The 22,344-nt window shown below is 50.7% G+C and overlaps 1 protein-coding gene across 6 annotated transcripts; it reads left to right on the forward strand.

The window, feature by feature from the left end:
• Positions 1 to 311: 311 nt before the first annotated feature.
• INPP5B (inositol polyphosphate-5-phosphatase B) lies at positions 312 to 22,009 on the forward strand. Of its 6 annotated transcripts, none has more exons than XM_083751399.1 (22): positions 312 to 907; positions 1,025 to 1,095; positions 1,451 to 1,548; positions 2,020 to 2,049; positions 2,808 to 2,924; positions 8,369 to 8,471; positions 9,674 to 9,844; positions 10,329 to 10,430; positions 11,134 to 11,248; positions 11,998 to 12,114; positions 12,975 to 13,162; positions 14,172 to 14,283; positions 14,801 to 14,910; positions 16,235 to 16,370; positions 16,959 to 17,069; positions 17,705 to 17,867; positions 18,856 to 19,091; positions 19,431 to 19,547; positions 19,890 to 19,974; positions 20,781 to 20,908; positions 21,030 to 21,141; positions 21,502 to 22,009. In XM_083751399.1, the coding sequence occupies exons 1-22, from the start codon at positions 575 to 577 to the stop codon at positions 21,624 to 21,626; spliced, it is 2,880 nt and encodes a 959-aa protein (XP_083607525.1). In that variant the 5' UTR covers positions 312 to 574; the 3' UTR covers positions 21,627 to 22,009. The 6 variants fall into 6 exon arrangements, with proteins under 6 accessions (XP_083607525.1, XP_083607524.1, XP_083607526.1 ...); XM_083751400.1 differs by having other exon boundaries at positions 680 to 907; positions 1,025 to 1,126; XM_083751398.1 differs by having other exon boundaries at positions 409 to 1,095.
• Positions 22,010 to 22,344: the final 335 nt, after the last annotated feature.

Consider the following 22,344-nt stretch of genomic DNA (forward strand, 5'->3'; position numbering starts at 1 on the left):
AACCCACTTTCTCGCTGGGCTGCCTGTCCTTCTCCACCCACCGCCCGTTCCTAGTTATCAGAAATGTTTCTCTTGCCTAAAAATTGCAAATAAATCTATTTAACTAGATGAGCAGTGTGTGTGTGTTTAAAGTCCATGTCTTTGCCCTGGGCCTGCACCGTGTGTCCTCCACAGAGGCAGAAAATCCACCCAAGGTTTTGCAATCACTACAACAGGTAACTGCCAAGATCAGTGGCTGATCAATGAGGTCTGGCCCTGGGCGCCTCCTTGCTTTTCGGAGGTCGCTTGCAGTCCTGGGCCTTCTCAGGCGGCCACACTATGTACTGAGGGTCGCGGGGGGGGGGGGGGCCCTGCACCTTCCAGGGGGAGCTGGCAGCATCATTTTAGGGAAGTGGCAAGCTGTGCTGCCTTGCTCAACTGGCAGCAGACGGGGCGGGTGGGTGTCTAGCTTCGGCGAGTCCGTCGAGCAAGGAAAGGGTTTGCAGTCCGGGCAGTAGCCGCTCCGTGGGCGGAAGGCCGGTGGCAGGAGCCCGGAGCCGCCCTTCCCGCGCCTCGTCGGGGCCTGGGAGCGCCCATGCGTCGGCGGCCTCCTCCTCTCGCCTTCCTGCACCCGCCCGGGAGGCCGGAGCCGCCAAGGCAGTCGCGGCCAGGCCGGAGGCGGGACCCGTCTGCTCCCCCCGCCCCGCCGTGCTCAAGGAAAGAGGCCTGCAGGCTCCAGCGCCGCCGCTTCCTTCTCGGCTCGGTTCCTGACGCTCCCCGGTTGCGGCGGGGGCTGCCGGCCGGCTCCGGGCGACCCTCTCCCTCCTGCAGCAGCAGCGGGGAGTGCCGCCTGCTCCGCCGTCCACGCAGGATGGATCAGTCGGTGCCCATCCAGGAATCGCTCTCGGCGGGGGAGACCTGCCTGGTCGTATCCTTTGGGGGCCGCCCCGGGAAGGACACAGCAGGGGGGGGGGCGGGCAGGGGGGGGCGGGGGTCGCTCGCCACTCCGGCACTTTCCGGCCCCTTCCTTGACCTCCGGCTGCAGGCGGTGCAGGGGCTCCTGGCTGGTGGGGAGAGCCGGCTGCTGGGCCTGGTGGAGAGCCACGGCAAAGCCATGTAAGTCCGCCGCGCCCGGCAGGTGAGACAGGTGAGGGCAGGAGCCGGGCGTGGAATGGAGGAGGCGGGTCTCTTCCTTCCTCCCCGCCCCTCCGTGCGGCTGCGGCTGCTGCTGCTCCTCCTTTCCCGGCTCCTCCGTCTCGCGCGGCCCCGGAGAGGAGCAGGTTCCCGGGAGCGAGCGGAAGGGGGCGCTGGGGATCCCAGGAGGGGGGCGGGGGAGGGGGGCTGCGGAGGGAGGAGCGGGCTTGGGACAGGAGCATCTCCGGGGTGCTGAGACGTGGTGGGCGAGGTGCTGGGGCCACGATCCTGGTCTCTGATGGGGAGGGCGCGTGGTCTCCCGGCTCTGTCTCCGCAGGATCTGCCTGTACAGCCACCGGCGGATGGCCATCACCGCCGAGGACGTGCGCCTGGAGAAGGTCCTGCTCCTGCAGGAAGGCTTTGCCGTGGAAGAAGGTGAGGGCTAGCTCTCCTTTCTGGCTTATTGACTTCGTTGCCATATTCCTCTGCAGGGAAGGCTCCGCTGCCTCCTCCCCCACCCCCGCGAGTCGGGGCGCTTGAAATGATTCCCGTTGACCCACTTGAGTAGGAGGAATCCAGGATGAATGATCCCCCAAAGAGCCAGGGAGTGGATGCACTCTTTGGGGAACGTTGTCACCCGTGTTTCTGTCCCTTGATCACCCCCGTCCCAGATAATAAATAATCAGTGACCAGGCCTTATGGGGGGAGCTTAGGGGGACCCCTTTGGTGGCCTTTCCACCAACCACCTGCCAGGCAGCTTTTAAACTATCTTTTGTATGTTTTTAGCTTTCTGTATTTTATATGTGTTGCTTTAATTTGTGAGCTACCTTGAGTCGTGGGCTAGGAAGAAGACAGGATACAGATAAATAACTAAAATAATAAAAATAATAATTTCTCCTTTGACAGTCGCCGGGGAGAATGACCTGCACATTGTAGGTAAGCATTTGCTGTGGTTCTTGTAAACAATGATTCCCCAGAAGTGTGATGGTGCCTGCCCCTTTTTTCTGGTATTGCTTCACTCACGCCCTAGCAAGCAGAGCTGTGAGCAGCACCAACAGGGCCATGGATTGTTCTCCACACTACACAAATAACCAAACTGTTGTACCTGGGAAATGCTACAGCATTCACTGACTGGGCAACACACAGGCCCAAGCCAGCCAGTTCCCACTGAGATAAGCTCCTCTGCTTGCTTTGTTCTGCTTCCACTAAGTCTTTGTTTCTTATTAAATTTCTCTCTCCCTTCCCGCCTCCTGCCTTCCTCCTGCCCCACCCTCTCAGAATTCTGAAACTTCACCGACCACACACTTCAAAGCCAATCTCTGTAACCCATGTGGGCTGGAATATTACTTTTTGAAAGATAAAAACTTGCCTTGTTTTCATGTACTAGGCACACATGTGGAGCTTTGCCTGAAGGTGCTGCCACTGATGCCCACTGCTGCGTCCATATGTATATTGTTCATTTTATAAGTGTGCATGGTGCCCTTCAATACAGATATTTCCATGGTCGCTTATGGGGAACGAGAATGATGCAGCCATTGGCTTCTGGGTAGCTTTAGCTGTGCCCAGGTTTGTCCATGCTGCTGCGTGGTGGGGCAGCAATAGGAGAGCTCCTGCAGCTTATTCTCCAGAAATGCTTCTCCCAAGGTCAGCCCACAAAGTTGTTTAGGCTGCTCTCCTCTCTCCTTCTCCTATAGGCTCTGATGTCACTGTCCAGATCATCTCAAGCGACGCCAACTTGCTAGTGCAGCTGCCTTTTGGTTCCCAGACACAGACTTTCTTGACAGAGGTCAGGAAGCGCTGCAGCCCAGCAGGTACGAGACTCTGTTGCTGATGGGAGGGCCTCAAAGTTTGGGCAAAGGACTGGAGTGGGGGTCAGTGTTGAAGTCCTGAGGCTTGTATGGGAGCTTGCCACAGTGACCAATTTTTTAAAAGGCTTCAAACCACCATATACCGTACTACACTGATGCTTTCCAGTGCTGCATTTCATGATAATAAATATGGTCTGGGCTTCCAAGCCCTGGGCTTCCCTTGATCACAGAGCTTGGCAAGGTTAGAGGAGCCTATGTTGTGCAAGTAGTCTTACAACCCACTGAGGAACAGCTGGAAGTATCTTGGTCCCTGCTGCTGCTGGCAAGGACGTTGCTTGGATCCTCCTTGTTACAACGGCTCCACTGTTGTTACAAGGCTGCTTGGTTGTTTGCAGTTCAAAATGCTGGTTGTGACCATAAAACCCTATATGTCCAGGCTATCTGAAGGACTGAATCTCCCCAAATTAGCCTGCCTGGGCTTTGAGATCTTCTAGGAAGGCCTTTCTCTCAGTCTCACTACTTTCACAGGCATGCTTGGTGAGGACGTGAGAGAAGTCCTTCTTAATGGTTGCTCCCAGATGGTGGAGCTCCCTTCCACAAGAGGCTAGCTTTCCTTTAGCCAGCAGTCAAAAACTTTTTTGTTTTGACAAGCCTTAGGCCACTAACTGGCTGTTGTGGTAGGGTTTCTGAGCGGTGGTGTATGTGTGTGTTTGTGTGGTTTTAAATGGTTTTAAGTAGTTTCAGTGCTGTTTGTAATAGGGTTAGTTTTTAATGTCTGTATTGTTTGTGCTTAGTTATACCATATATGTTTTAATTTATGCTGTGAGCTGCCATGGGTCCTGCACTGGGAGTATAAGTCAGAATATAAAATAAACAATTAAATCCTCTGCCTGTGAGAGGATGACCTGGAGAGAGCAAATGAGCAAGATGCATTTGTCATGTGGGACAGATCTGGTGCTTGCTTGCTAGTGCAATGGGGCCTCCACTAGACTTGAAAGCCCCTCTCCTGTGTCACTCTAGGGCAGGATGGCAACAAGACAGCAGCAGACAGTTAAGACAACAAGAAGGAAGAATCCAAACTCCGCCTATGTGCTGTTGTAGTTGAGTGGTAAGACTAACCAGAAAGAGAGCCTCCAAAATATATCCCAGTGCAGCACAGTGGGTCTTTCTACCCGTCTCCTTCCATTAATGGGGTCCTCCTCCTACCTAATTTATTAATTTCATAAAATTTACACACTGCTTGATTGCAAACAACCTTAAAGCGGTTTACAAAAAACAACAACAACCAGGATAATATTACAAATAGGAAGCATTAACAATAATTTAAGACTTAATAGAAGTAAAAATAACTATAAACAAAAACAGATTCAAACTCACATCAGCTTCATAAATATCTGGGTAGGCTAGTCTAAACAGAAATGTTTTTAGCAGGTGCTGAAAATAGTAGGGTGAAGGCGCCTGCCTGATATCAAGAGGCAGCGAGTTCCAGAGTGTAGGTGCTGCCACACTAAAATATTGAATTCTTACAAATGTGGAATGGGTATTATTATGAGGCATCTGTAATAGTGCCAGTTCTGCAGATTGGAGCGGCTGAGTGGGTGAACAGGAGGTAAGGCAATCTCATAGGTAAACTGGTCCCAAGGTGATAAGGACCTTATATCCTAATAATAACCCATTGAACTTAACCTTGAACTTATTTTTTAAAAATAATATTTACTGAGGTTTCAACAAAATTACAAATATGAAAAAAGACAAAAAAGAAAAAAACACACACAAAAAGGATAGAAAATAAAAAAGAATAAAAAGGCAATTAAAAACATTTCAATCTTTCCATTACCTGTCTTTCATTTACTTATTTCCGTGACCTCCTCACGCCTCCCGTTTTTGTATTCTAATTCAATTAAATATTCCAGCAAATCCTTCCAACTTTGTTTTTATCCTAATAATTTATCTTAACATATTATAATTTTACCTTCTCTCTTTCACCAATTCATTTTTACTTAATCCTTTATATCTTTTCTGCTAAAACCACATAATGTTTTCCCCCCCAACATCTTTCTAACATTCCTCAATTTTGCAATATTTCTGAAGATAAACTTTAAATTTCTTCCACTCTTCTTCCACCAACTCTTCTCCTTGGTCTCGGATTCTGCCAGTCATCTCAGCCAGTTCCATATAGTCCATCAGCTTCATCAGCCATTCTTCCCGGGTGGGTAAATCTTGTGTTTTCCAATACTTTGCAATGAGTATTCTTGCTGCTGTTGTGGCGTACATAAAAAAAGTTCTATCCTCCTTTCGCACCAATTGGCCGACCATGCCCAAGAGAAAGGCCTCTGGTTTCTTCTGGAAGGTATATTTAAATACCTTTTTCATTTCATTATATATCATCTCCCAAAAGGTCTTAATCTTTGGGCATGTCCACCAAAGGTGAAAGAATGTACCTTCAGTCTCTTTACATTTCCAACATTTATTGTCAGGCAGATGATAAATTTTTGCAAACTTGACTGGTGTCAGGTACCACTTGTAAATCATTTTCATTATATTCTCTCTTAAGGCATTACATGCCGTAAACTTCATACCTGTGGCCTTAACCTTGAACTTATGCCTTAAGTGACTGCCCCCTTTCCTGACCTGAAGTCCAAGGGGCTGCCACTTTCCTCTCCCACATCCATCAATCTCTCTCCCCCACCCCTACTTACTCAAAAACCTTAGCCTTGTCACTCCCAACTGCGGTGAAGCTCAAGAGCACTTGATCGGACTCTTTTAGCCTTTCTTCCCTCACCCCTTAATGTTCCGCCAGCGGGACAGACGCGGGAGTAGAGCTGCTGGCACGACCAGTATTATGTATGGCGGGTCGTCAGCGCACACGGAGTTTCCCAAAGCATGAGGGGGCCGGTCCGCTTGCAATGCTCATTGTGATGATCATGACCATCAACGATTGAATCAAGGCATTTTTAGCCGCGGCAGCGCGAGGCGAGGGAGTCCGCATCTTGCCATTCCTCCTGTGGGGGCGCTGCTGAGCTCCGCTGGGCTGATCTGGATCCGCTCCACCCTCGGGCGGGGGCGTTTCTGGAGGCGAGCCCCACTGTGATTGGCTGAGCCGAGCAAAGGGTGTGGCCTGGTGGGCAGCCGCTCCTGGGATTCAGACCGGGCGATGTGCGCTTCTTGGCTGCGGCGCGCAGGTAGGAAGAGGCGCGCGCTGAGGACTATGCGCTTGATCGCGACTCGGGAGGAAGAGATGGCCCGCCGTTGTCTGTGGTGGCCGGCCGGCCGGCTGGCTAGCCTACTGACGGGAAGCCCCTTGGAGCGGGGGGTTCTCCAGACTGTGTCCTACCTCGCAGGGCTGTTGTGAGGGAAGCAGGGCCGCCACTTGCATCGTCTGGAGAGGCGGCAGCAGGTCCCGCCTATAGTAGAGCCCGGTTAAGGGAAGGAAGATGCTGGGCCCCTTCCCCGACGCGCGCTGCAGCCCTAGGCCAGCCCTGCAGGTGCTGGCTGGGCGGGGGCAGCCCGGAGGCGCGCCCTCTTCCTGCTGCTCCGGGCTACCCGCCTTTTCCTCGGCTGGCGCTTCTTCCGCGCAGGCAACTACTCGGGAGGTGGAGGAGGATTTCGCCCTTGTACTTTGGCTTTATTTTCCACACACCCAAAGCGGCTTTTGCCCTGCCTGGAGGGATGGAGAGAGCCGGGCTCCTCTGCAGGGAGGAGTCGAGAGAGATCCGTTGGCCCGGCGGCAGGAAATCCTTTGGCGGCAGTTAGCCGCCTGCCCGCCTCGGGTCCCTGGTTGCTCCTGCAGCAGCAGCACCTGCTGGTTCCTGGCTGGGAGCCCATTCCGCCTGCGGAGAAAACGGGGAAAATGCTCTCTGGGCGCGGTGGGCTTCAGGGCTAAGGGATGCCCCCCTCCAACACTTTCCTTCTCTGCCCAAGCAGCCCCCACCTGCTGCCTGGCGATGCTCCATGTGGAGGCAGGAAGCTCTTTGCAATGTTGCAATTTCAAGGCTCTTTTCCCCAGTTCCAGGCACGGCTGGCTTCAGGCTTTCCTGGTGGGTGGGGGTGGTGCAATCCCCCACCCCACCCGATGCTCTTGCCTGGCCTGGGCTTGTCTGCAAGGGCAGCAGTGGTTGGGCTGCTTCTGGCCTCAGAGAAGTTCTGCTGGTTTCTCTCCCTCCACCCCAGTGCCTCTTCCTTTCGTCATCCTGCAGAAAGTGGATTACCATCAGGAGCGGATGTTGCTGTTTAAGCCAAACGAATATAGAGATGTTGAAAGTGGAGCTTACTCACAAACACTTGACCGGTAGTCTACTGAAAGAAAATTCTTTACAGACAGTATTCCTCATTTTGGACACTGGGATGTTGGGCTTTAGGGGGGAGCTTAACCTGCTGTTTAAAAAAGTTCAGGGTTCTTAAAGCATTAATCAGCACTCAGTTTCAAATATTCAAACTTCTGAAGTTTGAAGGTTTGCTAAATTGTGACTGTGGTTGCACTTCTTTTTCAGTACCCTGGAAGACTCCCCCCCTCCCCAGTATGTGGATCTATTGGTTCCTTGAGCTTTGAAATGTGACTTAAAACAAAAATACAGCACCATCAAAAGCTCAGTATCTAGGAATGTAAGAGATTGTGAGTGATTGGTGTGTCCGTGTGCTATTTGTGGACTCAACCTCCCCCCCCCCCGCTGCTGAATCACTTTAGATGTTTCTGGCTTTGCTCAGGCAGGCTTATCTGGTGCAGAGAGGGTTGCAAAATGGGCAGCTTTGCCTGCACCCCGTGATTTTAATACTCTACTTCTGGCCTGGAAGAAACATAATGTGAAAAACTGCTAATAACACCATTGGCATTCGGATAATCTGCTAATAACACCATTGGCATCTCTCTGTCTCGGGAGCTGATGGAGGGGTGTGCTTTTGCAGGTGAAGTCAAAGACCACTTGTAATTAAGTAGTCTAAAAACCCAGTAACGTGAAGCACAGATGACATTGTCGTTTCTCTGGGGCACGTGATTGTCCTGCTGCCTGCTTTTCAGACTAGTAAGGGGTGAGAGAAAAGGTGGCTTTTGTGTAGGACCAGAACATTAATCCCTTGGAGAAGGCAGGAGCGGGAATTTGGATCTGGGAGGCTGCCATTGGCTATGCTGGACCCTCTTCCCTAGCCCACAGGGATTGCTGCTTCTGCTCTCATTGTGGCCTGTGGCTCTGATCTGTGCTAAAAGGCAGCTTGCTCGCTTTCCTCCCAAGTTCTCCCTCTTGCTATGTTCATCTTTTTCCACTTGGCCATCCCTGAGACTGACTGAGGAGTGTAGCATTCTGGCAGCCTGCCCTTCCCCCCACCCCAAGGAATGGTGTAGCCGAGATAAGGAGGAGCCTCCTCCTTCTCTGAGAGTCAGCCTTGGGCAGGCTGAGATTTCCCAGGCACTGGTCAGAGACAGACAGCTTTCATGGGCTTCCTTTTGCTTCTAGGAGTTGCTGGGAATGAGGACCCAAAGCAGAAAGGGAAACAGCCACCAGCTATGAACCAGATGGGCAGCACAAGTGGTGCCAGTCCTGCTGCCGCCGTCCCCAAGTAAGTTGAACATGACAGCCACAGCCAGTCTTGGAAACATGTAACGTAATGGGGTCAGAGTGCCTCTGTGCCTTTTGCTTCTGGGGTTGCCGGGCTTGGATTGCAGTTCAGAGAGTGTCTTTTTCTCAGGCAGACTTCCAAAAGTTAACAGGAGCAGAGCCTCCCTGAAATTTCTTTTACTATCCCTTCCCTCTCTCTTTATAGCAGTGGTTCCCAAACCTTATCTGGCCACTGGCCCCTTGGTTCTATAAAAGGCATTATTCAGAATAGTGGTTTGCATGACCCACTAAGGAAGATAATAACATAATAATAGCACACAGTAACAATTGCATATTTATTCATAATCCAATTACAGTGGTACCTCGGGTTACATACGCTTTAGGTTACAGACACTTCAAGTTGCAGACTCTGCTAACCCAGAAATAGTACCTCGGGTTAAGAAGTTTGCTTCTGGATGAGAACAGAAATCGTGCTCCAGCGGCGCGGCGGCAGCAGGACGCCCCATTTGCTAAAGTGGTGCTACAGGTTAAGAACAGTTTCAGGTTAAGAACGGACCTCCGGAACGAATTAAGTACTTAACCCGAGGTACCACTGTAGAACTTATTGGTTTAATTCAACAAAATGAATGAACTTGATCTAGTTTTACCAACTTTTCTAAGTCTGATAGTCATTTGTACCTGCGGCACTCCCCCCCCTCCTCTTAGTACCCCCACGCAGGGTATCCCATAGCCCCTCAGAGGGCACCACTTTGGGAACCACTGTTTTAAAGAGTAACCTGCCTGACAAGTACTATAGCAATTTGGAAGCAAAGGACAATCCCTACCATGTGCTTGTGCAAGGCTCCCAAATTGGATCGGGCCCACAGTTGGGCCACTCCAAAGTCCCAGATAAGACCCTGTATCTAATGGGGGGGCAGTCCTCACCTGTCCTCTTGCAGACCTGTAAGGGGGGCAGTGGTCCTGTCTTGAGGATGCAATCCTTGTAAGTCTAGAACAAAGTGGGCTTTCCCTCCTGGCACTGTCTCAAGGCAGTGATGGGAAGGCATGTGGGCTAGTGTTGCAGCCCCACTCTGGCCCTCCTTGTGCCAGCGTGGGGCTCCTGGCTCCTCTTTGCTTTTTGCCGATAGCAACAACACCTGAAATAAACCAACCCCTGCCACCCTCCCCAATCTCCCTCCCTCTGCCCTATCCTCTCATTTCCAGGCCCAACAAGCCCAAGAATGACATCACCAGCGAGATGGTCCGGTCCTCCAGTGTGCTGGTGTCAGAGGAGATGCGGGGCTTGTCCATGCAGACCTTTGGGCTGAGAGACACCATCATCAAGTCTCAGCTCCTGCAGAAGGAGGACGAGTACACATACCTCCAGGGCTTCAAGTAAGGGTGATTCTGAGAGCAATGCCAGGTGTGTGTGGCAAAGGCAGCTCCATGCTTCCCCTAGGGGGATTCCTTGAATGATGCTGAGCCTTTTCCACCACAAATGCACAAGCCCCTTGGCTATTTGCCTATTTATTTATTGCATTCATACTCTACCTTTTTCTCCGGTGAGCTCAAGGTGGGATAGGTGCGTGTTTCTCCCCTTCCTCATTTAATCCCCACAATGACCTTGTGGGGTAGGGTTTGCTGAGAAGCAGTGACTGGCCCCCAAGGTCACAGTTTCATAGGTGAGAGTGGATTCAAACCCTGGTTTCGCAGGTCCTAGACCAACACTTTAATCCTTGCACTACGCTGGCTCTCACTCAGGTGCCAGGGCAGCTGGGCCTGGGTGTAGGAATGGCAGTGGGGTTCCTCCTCCTCCTGTGCTGGTGGGGGAGAGGTGGTTGGCAAGATCCGGAGCAAGATTTTGTGTGTTTCCTGGCAGGTTTTTCGTGGGCACATACAACGTGAACGGCCAGTCGCCCAAGGAGACTCTCCAGCCCTGGCTGAGCCACGATGCTGAGCCCCCAGACATTTATTGTGTGGGGTACGTGTGAGGTGCTTCTTATCCATTTATTGTTATGTTTCTCATCCACCTCTTATTTCCTCCAAGGAGCAAAAGTAACATGCATGGGTCATCCCCTCCTCATTCTGTCTGTACATCAGCCATGCGAGGTAGGCGAGCCTGAGAGGCAGTGACTCACTCTCAGGTCACCTGGTGAGCTGGGTGGGAGGGATTTGCACCTGCCATCCCCTCTAGCCCTAGTCCTCCTCCTCTTGATGAGCATTGCCCACTTGGATACACGTGTGTGAGCACTGAACACTTGGATGCCGTCTGGTTTAATTGACCCTTCCATCTTTCTGCTTCACTAGGTAGAGGAGGTCTCTTGCTCCTGCAGTGCCTCACGGCCACAGGAGGCAGTGTTGGCCACCAACCTAGACTGCTTTAAAAGAGGACTGGACAAATTCATGGAGAGGGTTACCAATGGCTAGTAGCTTACAGTGGCTAGGCTCTGCCTCCAGAGTTGGATGCAGCAGTGCTTCATTTGCTGGAAACCGCAGGAGGAGAAAGTGCTGTTCTTGTGCTCTATTCCTGCTTGAGGACTTTCCATGAGGGCATCTGGTTGGCCGCTGTGAAAAGAGGATGCTGAACTCTATGGGCCATTGACCTGATCCAGCAGGTCCTTCTTGGGTTCTTCTCTATGGAGGGAGGGTATGCCCCTACTCATGGTTTGCTCTCTTGAATGCAGCTTCCAGGAGCTTGACCTGAGCAAAGAGGCCTTTTTCTTCAACGACACGCCAAAAGAAGAGGAATGGTTCAAAGCTGTGACCGAGAGCCTTCACCCGGAGGCCAAGTATGCCAAGGTAAGCTGGCTTCAGCTGCTGAGAGGTGCCAGTGGCCTCCTCTTTCTCCCTGAGGCTCTTCTGCCCCTTCATGCAGCCCTCTGTGTGTGTGTGTTTGGGGGTGGGATGTTCTTCAGAAGAGGTTAATGGCAGGGGTTGGGGACAAGGGGACTCTGCTTCCCTGTGAAGGACTGTAAAAGAGGCTCATGCCTTCTTCAAGTCCACAGGTGATGGGGGAGGCAAAAAGGGGCCTTCTGCAAGGGGGGGGGGGAGGCAATTCCATTCTCCTTCCAGGGCAATGTGGGCAGCAGCCAGTGAGGTCACACCTGGCATATTGGCAAGCTGGAACGTTAGCAGAGGGCAACCAATAAAGGGCATGGAAAACAAGCCTGATGAGGAACAGTTGAGGATGTTTAACCTGGAGAAGAGGAGACTGGGAGGTGATATGAGAGCCATCTTCAAATATCTGGAGGGCTGTCACATGGAGAAAGCTTGTTTTCTGCTGCTCCAGGGGGTAGGACACGAACCAGTGGACTCACTGACAACAAAGGAGGTTTCGACTAAACATTAGGAAGGACTTTGATAGTAAGGTGGTGGAGTCTCCTTCATTGGAGGTTTTTAAGCAGAAGTTGGATGGCCATCTGTTGGGGATTGCTGAGCTGTGATTCCTGCATTTCAGGGGTGTGAACTAAATGGCCCCAAGAGGTCATTTCTCTACAGAACTATTATTCTATAGCCTTTGTGTATTTGTTTCCCTGGTTAACATGCAGGTAAAGCTTATCCGGCTTGTTGGGATCCTGATGCTGCTCTACGTCAGGACTGAGCTCGCTGTGCATGTTTCTGAGGTGGAGGCCGAGACGGTTGGCACGGGCATCATGGGGAGGATGGTGAGTATTCATCACCCTCAAACTGGGGGTGGGCAGGGGAGAGTCTGCTGTTGCCATTCTGGGGCTATCCAGACCTCTCTCTGTGAGAGCCTTGCAGGGTGGTGCCCCCTCATCCTTTTCTGGGGTGGGATGAGGCTGCTGATGATACCAGCATCTCATCTGCTCTTGCAGGAGATGGACATGAGGGGGCCTCTGGGCTTTGTTTGGCCTGGGTGCCAGGCTCCCCTGCAGAACATGGGCTGCATCTGGACCCGCGAAAGGTTTTGAGGGGTCCCAACTCAACCCCACCTCCACTATTTACCAGACTTTAAAAAAAAATTCTTAAAAAATTGTTACTATTATTGCATTTATATACCATTCTTCTGCAAAGAGTTCAGTGTGGTGTGCACACTTCTCCTTTGCACAACAGCCCTGTGAGGTAGGCTAGGCTGAGAGGCAGTGACTGGCCCAAAGTCACCCAATAGAATTCGTGGCTGAACGGGGATTCAAACCCTGGTTTCTCCCTGATTCTAGTCTGACACTGTAACCACTCTGACTCTGCACTATCTGCTCCTGTGGGTCCTCTGCAATGATTCTGTGGTGCCCAAAAGTTTTTGTGAGTCACCAAAATTTCTCCTTTAATTAAAATTTGGCCATGCCCACCATTACATAGTTTTGCTTTAGCCCCTTGGCCCCCAAAAGGTTAACCACCGCCTGCTTCTTAAGCCCTCTCTTTGCACCTTCCTGCTTGCTTCAGAGAGGTCTTGGCTGGTTGCTTTGGAGTCTGTTCTGCCTGCTCCTTCCATAGCAGGCAGGGAACAGAGTCGCCACCTTCTCTCTCTCTCCCGGCTCCTCCTCTGCTGCTTCTGCTGCGAATGAAGGGCAACAAGGGGGGAGTAGCCATCCGCTTCCGGTTCCACAACACCACCGTCTGCTTCGTGAACGCCCACCTGGCAGCCCACACCGAGGAGTACGAGCGGCGGAACCAGGACTTCCGTGATATCTGTGGACGCATGCAGTTCTGCCCGCCAGAGCCAGGCCTCCCACCCCTCACCATTGGCAAGCACGAGTAAGTGGGGGCAGGGGGAGGGAAGCAAGTGGGAAAGGATCCAGCCTCTTCTGTGAAGTTGTGGAGCAAATATGGAAACTTGGCTTTATGGGTTTGGGAAGAATAATAATAATAATAATAATAATAATAATAATAATAATAATAATAATTTTATTATTTGTACCCCACCCATCTGAACTGTCTTTTCTGTTGTCTTCTTATGGTATGTCTCCTCAGGACCTTGTCTCTTCTCTTCACCCCCCCCCACCTCCCCCCATTTCCCTAATTTTTAATATTTGTTTGGCTTCACGTAAATTTAATTCTATTACCTACCATTTCTTTCTTTTTTAAAAATGAAAAGCAGTTTAGGGAGTGGCTGTTTAACCCCATTCCTTCCTGCCATTTTCCCTTTCAAAGTACAACCCCACCCCATCTTGCACGGTGTCTTTCTCCCATGAAGGAGGGCGTTTTGGATGGAGAAACAGCTGGAAGGAAAGGGATTCAGCAACAGCAGCCCTCCCTTCTTGTGCTCATAGACTTCTATAGTTGCTGGTTCTATAGTCCCCCAGGAGACAGTTGCATGTATCTGCTGTGTAGTTTGGTTGTTCTGCTTATTTCATCAGCCAAGACAGTTTGCCAGAGATGGGAGTCCTCTGGACTACAGTTCCCATCATCCCTGGCCTTGGCTGTACTAGTGAGATTTGGAATCCAACTGGAGGGCTACAAAGCAGCTCTCTTTGCCAGCACTGTAGTCTGCTGCCTGTCTTCCACCTTCTAGCTATGTGAGGTGGCTTCAAGTCTAGGACTTGTGTGAAGGATCATTTGTTTCCCAGACCTTCTGGTGTTCACTGATTTGCTTCCAAGTTAGTAGGAGGAACTAGGAAGGTTGTGGGTGTGCAAGGAGCTGGGAACATCTCTTCATTTGCTGGGTTGACACTGTGCATCTTGGGGTTACGTGGCTGGGAATAGGAGCTGTGAAGAGCCTCAAGGGTGCTGGAGCCATTTCCTTACACCAGCGCCTCCCTTGCAGTGTGGTCTTGTGGCTGGGAGACTTGAACTACAGGCTGGAGGAGCAGGACGTGGAGCGGGTGAAGAAGCTGGTGGAGGCCCACGATTTCGCCACCCTTTATCAGCATGACCAAGTATGTGAGGGAGCGTTCAGTAGGCAGGCGAGATCTGCCTTCCAACAAGGGTCAACCTTCCAAAGAGAGAGTGCAGAGCTCTTGCAGCATTCATGGGGCCAGGGCAGGTGTTGGGGAATGCTACTCTGCTGCTGCAGCTGGTTCCAGAAAGTGGCTAGGAATGGCTGGGGAATCTTTCAGCTACAAGAGTCCCTTTACTTCTCCTTTGAATAAATGTTTCCATTCAATTTTTGAGAAATCTGTAAGCAAATTTAACAAAACACAACTGGACTGTTATTCCATCAAGACTGAAAACAGTCCTGGTGAGTTCCAAAGGAGCCTTAAGACATGTAGCATAACCAATCGGCTATTTTGCTCTAGTAAGTCAGGAGTTCTAATGGATGTGGTTGGCCTGCATCAGGAGGCAGGATTTGCCGCAAGAAAGCAGGAAGGGAGGCGTGAACAATCCCGAGGGAGGCTTGGGTTCGAAAGATGCTTTGCTGCTCAGTTTCACCTCTCTGCTCTCTTTCCTTCTCAGCTGAAAAAGCAGATGGAGGCCAAGGCGGTCTTTGAAGGCTTCCTGGAGGGAGAGATTTCCTTCCAGCCAACGTATAAATACAACACTGGGTCTGATGACTGGGACACCAGGTAGGCTTGTCAGGAGCGTCACAGCCATTTTGGGTGCTCTGTTCTTTGCATGTCACCATCTCTAACAGGGAAGTGGTGCTGGTCCAGCCCAGAGGCTTCTCTTGTGCAGATGTTTCTCTGTAGCATCTGCACAAGACCAGACCAAAAAAACATGCATGCAAAGCCATTTTAACCTGTGAACTTACGTGGTTTTTTTTGTGGTTTTTTAACATCCAGTTAGCAGCTCTTAGAATGCTGCTTTGGAGAAAAAAACCCCTGAAATACACATGCTAGTGATGGCCCCACCTCAGAGGGCTTACAAACTGGGGAAAACACAAGCAAAATGTTCCCCTTGGCTTAATGCCGGCAAGGGGATGTGGCAGCCCTTCCCACCATTTTGAAAGCTGCCACTTTTGGTTAGTACAGTGGTACCTCGGGTTACAGACGCTTCAGGTTACAGACTCTGCTAACCCAGAAATAGTACCTCGGGTTAAGAACTTTGCTTCAGGATGAGAACAGAAATCGTGCTCCAGCGGCGCAACGGCAGCTGGAGGCGCCATTAGCTAAAGTGGTATACTTCAGGTTAAGAACAAGACCTCCAGAACGAATTAAGTTCTTAACCCAAGGTACCACTGTAGTTTAAAATGGCATGAAAGGGTGTATTTTACTGGATTCATCCCACGACGTGGGAAATGTCATCTCTGTTTAGAAAGAGGCCTTGGAGATTTCTAATGCAGAAAGACTGCAGATCTAAAAATAAGCAACTATGAACTTTCGGTTACTTTTTATTACATGTTACTGTTATTTTTATGAGATGTTATTTTTTGTGGTTGTATTTTTAAACTAAGTTGTTGTTTTTTAAAAAAGTTTTTAATGTAGTATTTTAAATTGTTGCAGTCCACACTGAGATCTTGGAGTGAAGGGGTGGGTAATAAATTAAACTACAACAATAATGTCCCTGGACTTAGGAAGCTAACCTCTCCTGATATAGCTTACAGAAGCATTGTCATTTTATTTGGCAGTTACATATTTCCCTTTTGGGAGGTTTCTAGCGGGGTGCACTGTTCTCTTTCCAGGTTCATCCCATGTGGCTCTTAAGCCTGGGGCTGGTCCACTCACTCTCCAGAGCAGGTGAATTAATAGAACAGGAACATCCATGTGGAGTATGGGGAAGCTAATGGGGCAATGCGGACCACCATTCCTAGGACATCTCTGGAAACCGTCCCTGCAGACTTCAACTGTGGGCTGCCAGTGACTCCTACATCTCAGAAGATGGCAAGGCTTTGTTCTTGGGTTGAAAACAGCCGAAATGACCGTTCTTCTCCTTGCTTTGCCTCCCATGCAGTGAGAAATGCCGCACGCCAGCCTGGTGTGACCGGATCCTGTGGAGAGGGAAGAATATCTCTCAGCTGAGCTACCGAAGCCACATGGCCTTGAGGGGCAGCGACCACAAGCCAGTCAGTGCCATCTTTGACATTGGGGTAGGCATCCGCCTCCTTCAAGCCCGGCTGGTGTGAGAGCCTGGGGAGGGCTCCCGTCACTCTGGCTCCCTCCATTTTGCCACCCTCTCCTTCTCTTCTACAGAATCATAGAGTTGGAAGGGCACTCCAAGGGTCATCCAGTCCAACCCAGAATCCCAGCAACCTTGGCTAGCTCTGAAGCTGGCCAGACACTGTGCTGCACAAAGAAATGCTGCATCTTCCACCTTCACCCCCTCCCTTGCAAAAAATAAAATAAAATCTTGGGCCTCCTTTCTGTAGGTCTTTCCTGTGCACCTACCACATGGTGACATCTCTCCTTATCCGCTGAGCTTATACAGTCCAGCGGGGAAAGGGCTGGAACAAGGATTATGGCTGGTGTAAGCCAGAGGAGTGGGATTGCAGGACCCTTCATCACTTTGGGGGGGGGGGTGCCCCATGGGATGTGTTTGACAGGCAGCTTCCTCTGCAGCTTGCGTGTTGGGTGCTTAGTTAATATGGCAGGTGATGCTGAGGACTCCTCGGAGGGGGAACCTCCTCCCCTCTGTCTCTCCCCCCAGTGACCCTTCTGCTGCTGCATGTTCCATTCAGGTGAAGGTGGTGGACAAGGAGCTCTACCGCAGATCCTTCGAAGACATCGTGCGCTCCTTGGACAAGATGGAGAACGCCAGCATCCCGTCGGTCACCCTCTCCAAGAGGGAGGTAGGATCTGCTGCTGCCCTGGCCAGTGGGCAGGATCAAGAGGCTTGCTTCTGGAGATACAGCTTCACTGGGCCTACTGGCTCAAGACCACGTATGGGGCACGGCAAGCTCGTGTCATTCCATATAACGAGCCTCCCAGCGGACCTCTTTCCCAAGCTTGCCACTGGGACCTGGATGTTCAGTGGAGCTTTTGGGGGTCAAGCCCTTGGTTCATAGAATTGTAGAGTTTGAAGGGACCTCAAGGGTAATTTAGGGTCCAATCTCTGGTATGCAGGAATCACAGCTACAGAATCCCTGACAGCTGTCTGTCTGACCTCTGTTGGAAACCCCCCAATGAAGGAGAGTGCACCACCTTCCGAGGGACTTTGTTGCACTACCGAATGGCTCTTGCCCTCAGAAAGTTCTTCCTAACCTTTAATTGGAATCCCCTTCCTTGTCCCTTCCATTGGTTCAGGTCCTCCCCTCTGGAGCAGGAGAAAACAAGCTTGCTCCATCTTCCATGGAGACACTTCTTCAGTTATTTGAAGATGGCTTTCTTATCCCCTCTCAGTCTCTTCTCCAGGCTACATATGCACAACTCCCCTTTCCCTTCCCACCCTTCTCCTCCATGTTTGTGGTTCTTTCCCCACCCACAGTTCCTCTTCAAGGATGTGAAGTACATGCAGCTCCAGATGGCGTCCTTCACCATCCACAATGGGCCCGTTCCTTGCCAGTTTGAGTTCATCAACAAGCTGGATGAAGAAGCCTACTGCAAGCCATGGCTGATGGCAAACCCCCACAAGGGCTTCCTTTTACCTGGTGAGCTGGGAGCTCTCTGTCTTTTCATGGGGTTTTACCACTCTTCCTGCCTGATCCCCCCCCCCCCGGGTGACAGCCACAGATTGCTCTTGACCAGCCCAACCTGATTCAGCATCCTGTGGCTGTGTGCACCTGATCCATCCAAGGCCCTCCAAATATGCTCAGTTTGATTCAAGCTTTGGACAAATCTGGTTCAGAGCTCCAATAGCCACAATTGCTCACAAATTAAAATATCACTTCATTGATCTGGAGAACAGCCATGTTTGTAGCAAGAACAGCAGAAGTCCAGCAAAAATTTAAAGACAGATTTATTGCGACACGAAGTACCTTTTGCATTTCACCAGCTGTCAGGGCAGGGAGGGCTCTGGGTATCCGTGAGCACTCTGTCAGTGCCTTATCCAGGGACCCAGACAGTCTTCTGCCTGCAGTCTTTGCACTCACAAAGCAGCCACCCCTCCCCTTTTCTTGGAGATGTTGTCAAGTGAGCAGCTCCAGGCCCCTCAGTTTGCATTTATTTACCGGTATTTGCATTTATACCCCGCCTTTTTCTCCAAGGAGCTCTAGAGTGGTGTACATGGTTTTCTCCCCTTCCTCATTTAATCCCCACAGCAACAACCCTGTGAGGTAGGTTGGGCTGATTGGCCCAAGGTCGCCGGGTAAACTTGGTGGCCAAGTGGAGATTCAAACCTTGGTCTCTCCCAAGTCCTAGTCCAGCGTTCTAACCACTACACCACACTAGCTCTGTTTATCCTTTGAGGCCTTTGACGCTGTGGATCATGGCGTGTTTTGACAGTGGGGCTGGGTGAGCATTTTGTGGGTTTGCTCCGGAATGTTTCTTTCAGCAGGAGCTTGCTCATCTTCCATCGGAGACCTTCCTTGTAGGGATCCATCTTTCCTCCTCTTTCTCCCCACCCCACAAACTACATGTGGTTGTGAGACGCTTTGAGGCTCAGTGTTGTCAAACTGTCCATCTTCCTTCTCCCTGAAGATGCCGAGGTGACGGTCGATTTGGAACTGTTTGTGAACAAGTCAACAGCAACACGCTTGAACTCTGGAGAGGACCAGCTGGAGGACATCCTGGTGCTGCACCTCGACCGGGGCAAAGATTACTTCTTGCCCGTGTCAGGGAACTACCTGCCCAGCTGCTTCGGGTGCCCCCTGCAGACCCTGTGCCACATGAGGGAGCCCATCCAAGAGATGTCGCCAGAGGCCATCAGGAAGCTAGTGAGTTCTTATGGCCAACCAAGTCTGCTGCCCTTCATCCCAAAGACATTTTGGGGGACTTGGCTTGGGAGGAGGATTGCAGACTAGGTGACTCTTTGGGGACCATCCAACTCTGCTTCATGTGCAATGCTGCTTTGCAGAGGATGCTGCCTTAGACTACACAGTCCTTCCAATCCAGGACTGTTCACACTGACTGGCTATGGCTCTTCAGGCAGGGGGGCATTCCCTGTCCTACCTGGAGATGCCATTGGGAATTGAGCTTTGGAGTCTTCTGCATATAGAGCAGGTGCTCTACCACTGGGATTATGGCCTTTCTCCAACCCTGTTGCTCCCTTCCAGGTTCTGCTGCCATTGTGGTCAAGTGATGATGATGTCTCCTGGCCCGAGAAGCCCTTGGACATTCCTAAGGAGTTGTGGATGATGGTTGACCACCTGTACCGCAATGCTTGCCAGCAGGTTAGAAAGATGCTGCTGGACCTGAACTTCCTTTTGTGTGCTTGGCCTTGTAATGGGGAGAGGGAAGGATAGAAGCTTAGCTTTGGCAAAGCCCAGCAGGGGCAGGAGTGCTCATTAAATGCTGGGGAACGAACAGTATCTATGGTGCTTGCTAACTAACAAGGGGGCTTCTACACTGTTTGTGCCCTGGAGTTTGGCTGCATTGGGTTCACTGTGCCCTTGGGATGTGTGATTGTATTCATGGGTGCAGCTCCACAAGAAGGCACTTCCAGCAGATCTAGCAAAGTGAAACTGATCTTTTTTGCCTTCTTTGCCTTTTACTGTGGCTGCTCACGTTTGCAGGAGGACCTCTTCCAGCAGCCGGGCCTGAGGGTCGAGTTTGAACAGATCCGTGATTGCCTGGACACAGGGATGATGGATACGCTGAGTATCCTTGGAGGAAGTGTGTTCGAAAGCGGGACTGGCATTATCTTTCTCTCTCCCACCCCTTGTAATTCAGTACAGTACAACTGCATATTATGCACAATTTCAACCATATGCGGTTGAAGGCAGGCTGGTTGAAATTCTACAAGTTAAATGCAAGCAAGGCAGAGGGCTTAAATGCTCTTGCCACGCTGGGAAAGCCTTCTAGTGTTTCTGGAACGTAACCCCTGCATAAGAGGCAATTGTACTGCATTCCCTTGTGGAGTCTGCTGATTCTCTCTGCAAAGTACCGTGGTACCTCTGGATGTGAACGGGATCCGTTCCAGAGCCCCGTTCGCATCCTGAAGTGAACGCAACGTGCGTCTGCGTGTGCACGGGTCGCAATTCGCCGCTTTCAGGTGACGTCATTTTGAGCATCTGCGCAAGCGGCAAAACCTGGAAGTAATGGGTTCTGTTACTTCCGGGTCGCCGCGGAGCGTAACCTGAAAACACTCGACCTGAAGCTACTTCAATCCAAGGTATGACTGTGCATGTTTACCCCCTCCCTCCCTTAGCAGTTCAGCCAACCCGATCCCCATCCCAGCTACCTATGAACTGGGTTTCTGTGCCAGATGAGGCAAACGTTTCTCCCCCTGTGAATACCTTATTGCAGCTAGTTGTCATCTTGCATTTTTTTACTGCCTCTGTGGTTGTGCAGACCCTTACGCTGGGGCTTCCTTATGGATGAGTGGGATTTCCCAGTGTCTCAGCATTGCAGCTGGCACTGGCCTCATCTTGGCGACTGCCTGTTCCTTAAACATCACTGGCCAGATGGCAGCAACCACTCGGTGGCGGAAGCTTTGCTGCTCTTCTTGGAGAGTCTCCCTGAGCCGGTCATCTGCTACACACTGTACGACAAGTGCTTGGAGGCTGCTGACAGCCATGTGCTGAGCAATCAGGTGAGCCAGTAGAGGCCGGCTGCCAAAATGGGAGACATGTAATGCCAAGAGGCTGCCTGGTCCCTTGGTGGGGGAAGTGTGTTTGCATGCGTGCGACAGCTTCCTTCCCTGTTGTTCCCAGGTGGTTTCCACGCTGCCCAAGTGTCATAAAAACGTCTTCAGTTATCTGATAGCATTTCTGCGGGAACTACTGCAGCACTCTGTGAAAAACCACTTGGATGTGAATATTCTTGGTAAGAACTGATCCTGGCTTTGGTGGATGATCCTAGGATGAGTGAACTGGGATAAACGGGGTCGTGACCTATTTGATTTAAATGTTTTGGCATGTCACACACCTGACAGGAATGCAGCTCATTTAACTATGCCCTAGAGCAGCTTGTTTCAAAACATAGGTTGAGCCAAGTAGAGGTGGTGAGTTGGCATCTCAACTCCTGTGCATTTAATTATTTGGGACACCGTGCCAAAAAACCATCAGCTGGTGCGGTGGGCCTTGAGAAGGGCAGTCATCCCCCTTGATAGCCTCTTACATGGAACTCAGATGCCACTTATGTATGCAAACACTAATGGATTTTTTTATCATGTTTCCTGTGCAGGTAGCATATTTGGGGGGCTACTGCTCCGTCCCCCTCCTGGGCACACCAAGCCAGACATTGCCGAGAAACGGAAAGCTCAGCAATTCATCCAGCAGTTCCTCTTGCGGGAAGAGATCACACTGTGAAGGCCGAGAACTAGTAACTATAGGCAGGGCTTGTGTAAAAAATAGTTTTGTATATTCAGAAAATTAGATTTTGCAGTAATTGTCTTTTTTTAAAAAAATGTAAAGACATGTACATACTTTTTAATTCTGGAGCACAGGTCAGGTGGGAAGAAGCAGTTGCTACTGTGTTAGCAGCACTATAAAGCACAGTGAGTTTTTATATTAAACCAGCAGTCAATCTGCACACTGGATCTTGACTGTGGTATGTCATGTTTTGTGACAAAACAATGTCCTCCTTTATCTGCCATTGCCTTAATGCTTAATCTTTGATAACCTAAATCAGCTACTTTTATAAGCAAATAATGTAACATAAATATAATTAAACATTTTAACTTATTAACATCCATGCTGCTTGCTCTCATTTTTAATCCAAGGAGGTGTCTGGCCTGGCAGCAGCAACACCTGAAGGGCGCCTTTGGGATCTTAACATAAGAGCATAGAATCTGCTGCATCAGGCAATGGCCCATCATGAGCATAGCCATCATGGCTAGTAGGCTTCGATAGCCCTCTGTTGGATAGAGATCAGGAGTGTGCACAAAGCTGGCTTAAAGCTAAATCTCTGGCCATTCAAATGCCACACTGGCTTCATGTCTAGTTCATGGCACTTGCTGGGAGCCTGGTTCACTCTTTTTGACTGGAGGGAGTCTGTTGATTCTCTGAATGGGGTTGGAGGCCCAGG

The sequence above is a fragment of the Podarcis gaigeae genome (genome assembly GCF_964106915.1).
Source record: "Podarcis gaigeae genome assembly, chromosome: 8".
Lineage (NCBI taxonomy): Eukaryota > Metazoa > Chordata > Lepidosauria > Squamata > Lacertidae > Podarcis > Podarcis gaigeae.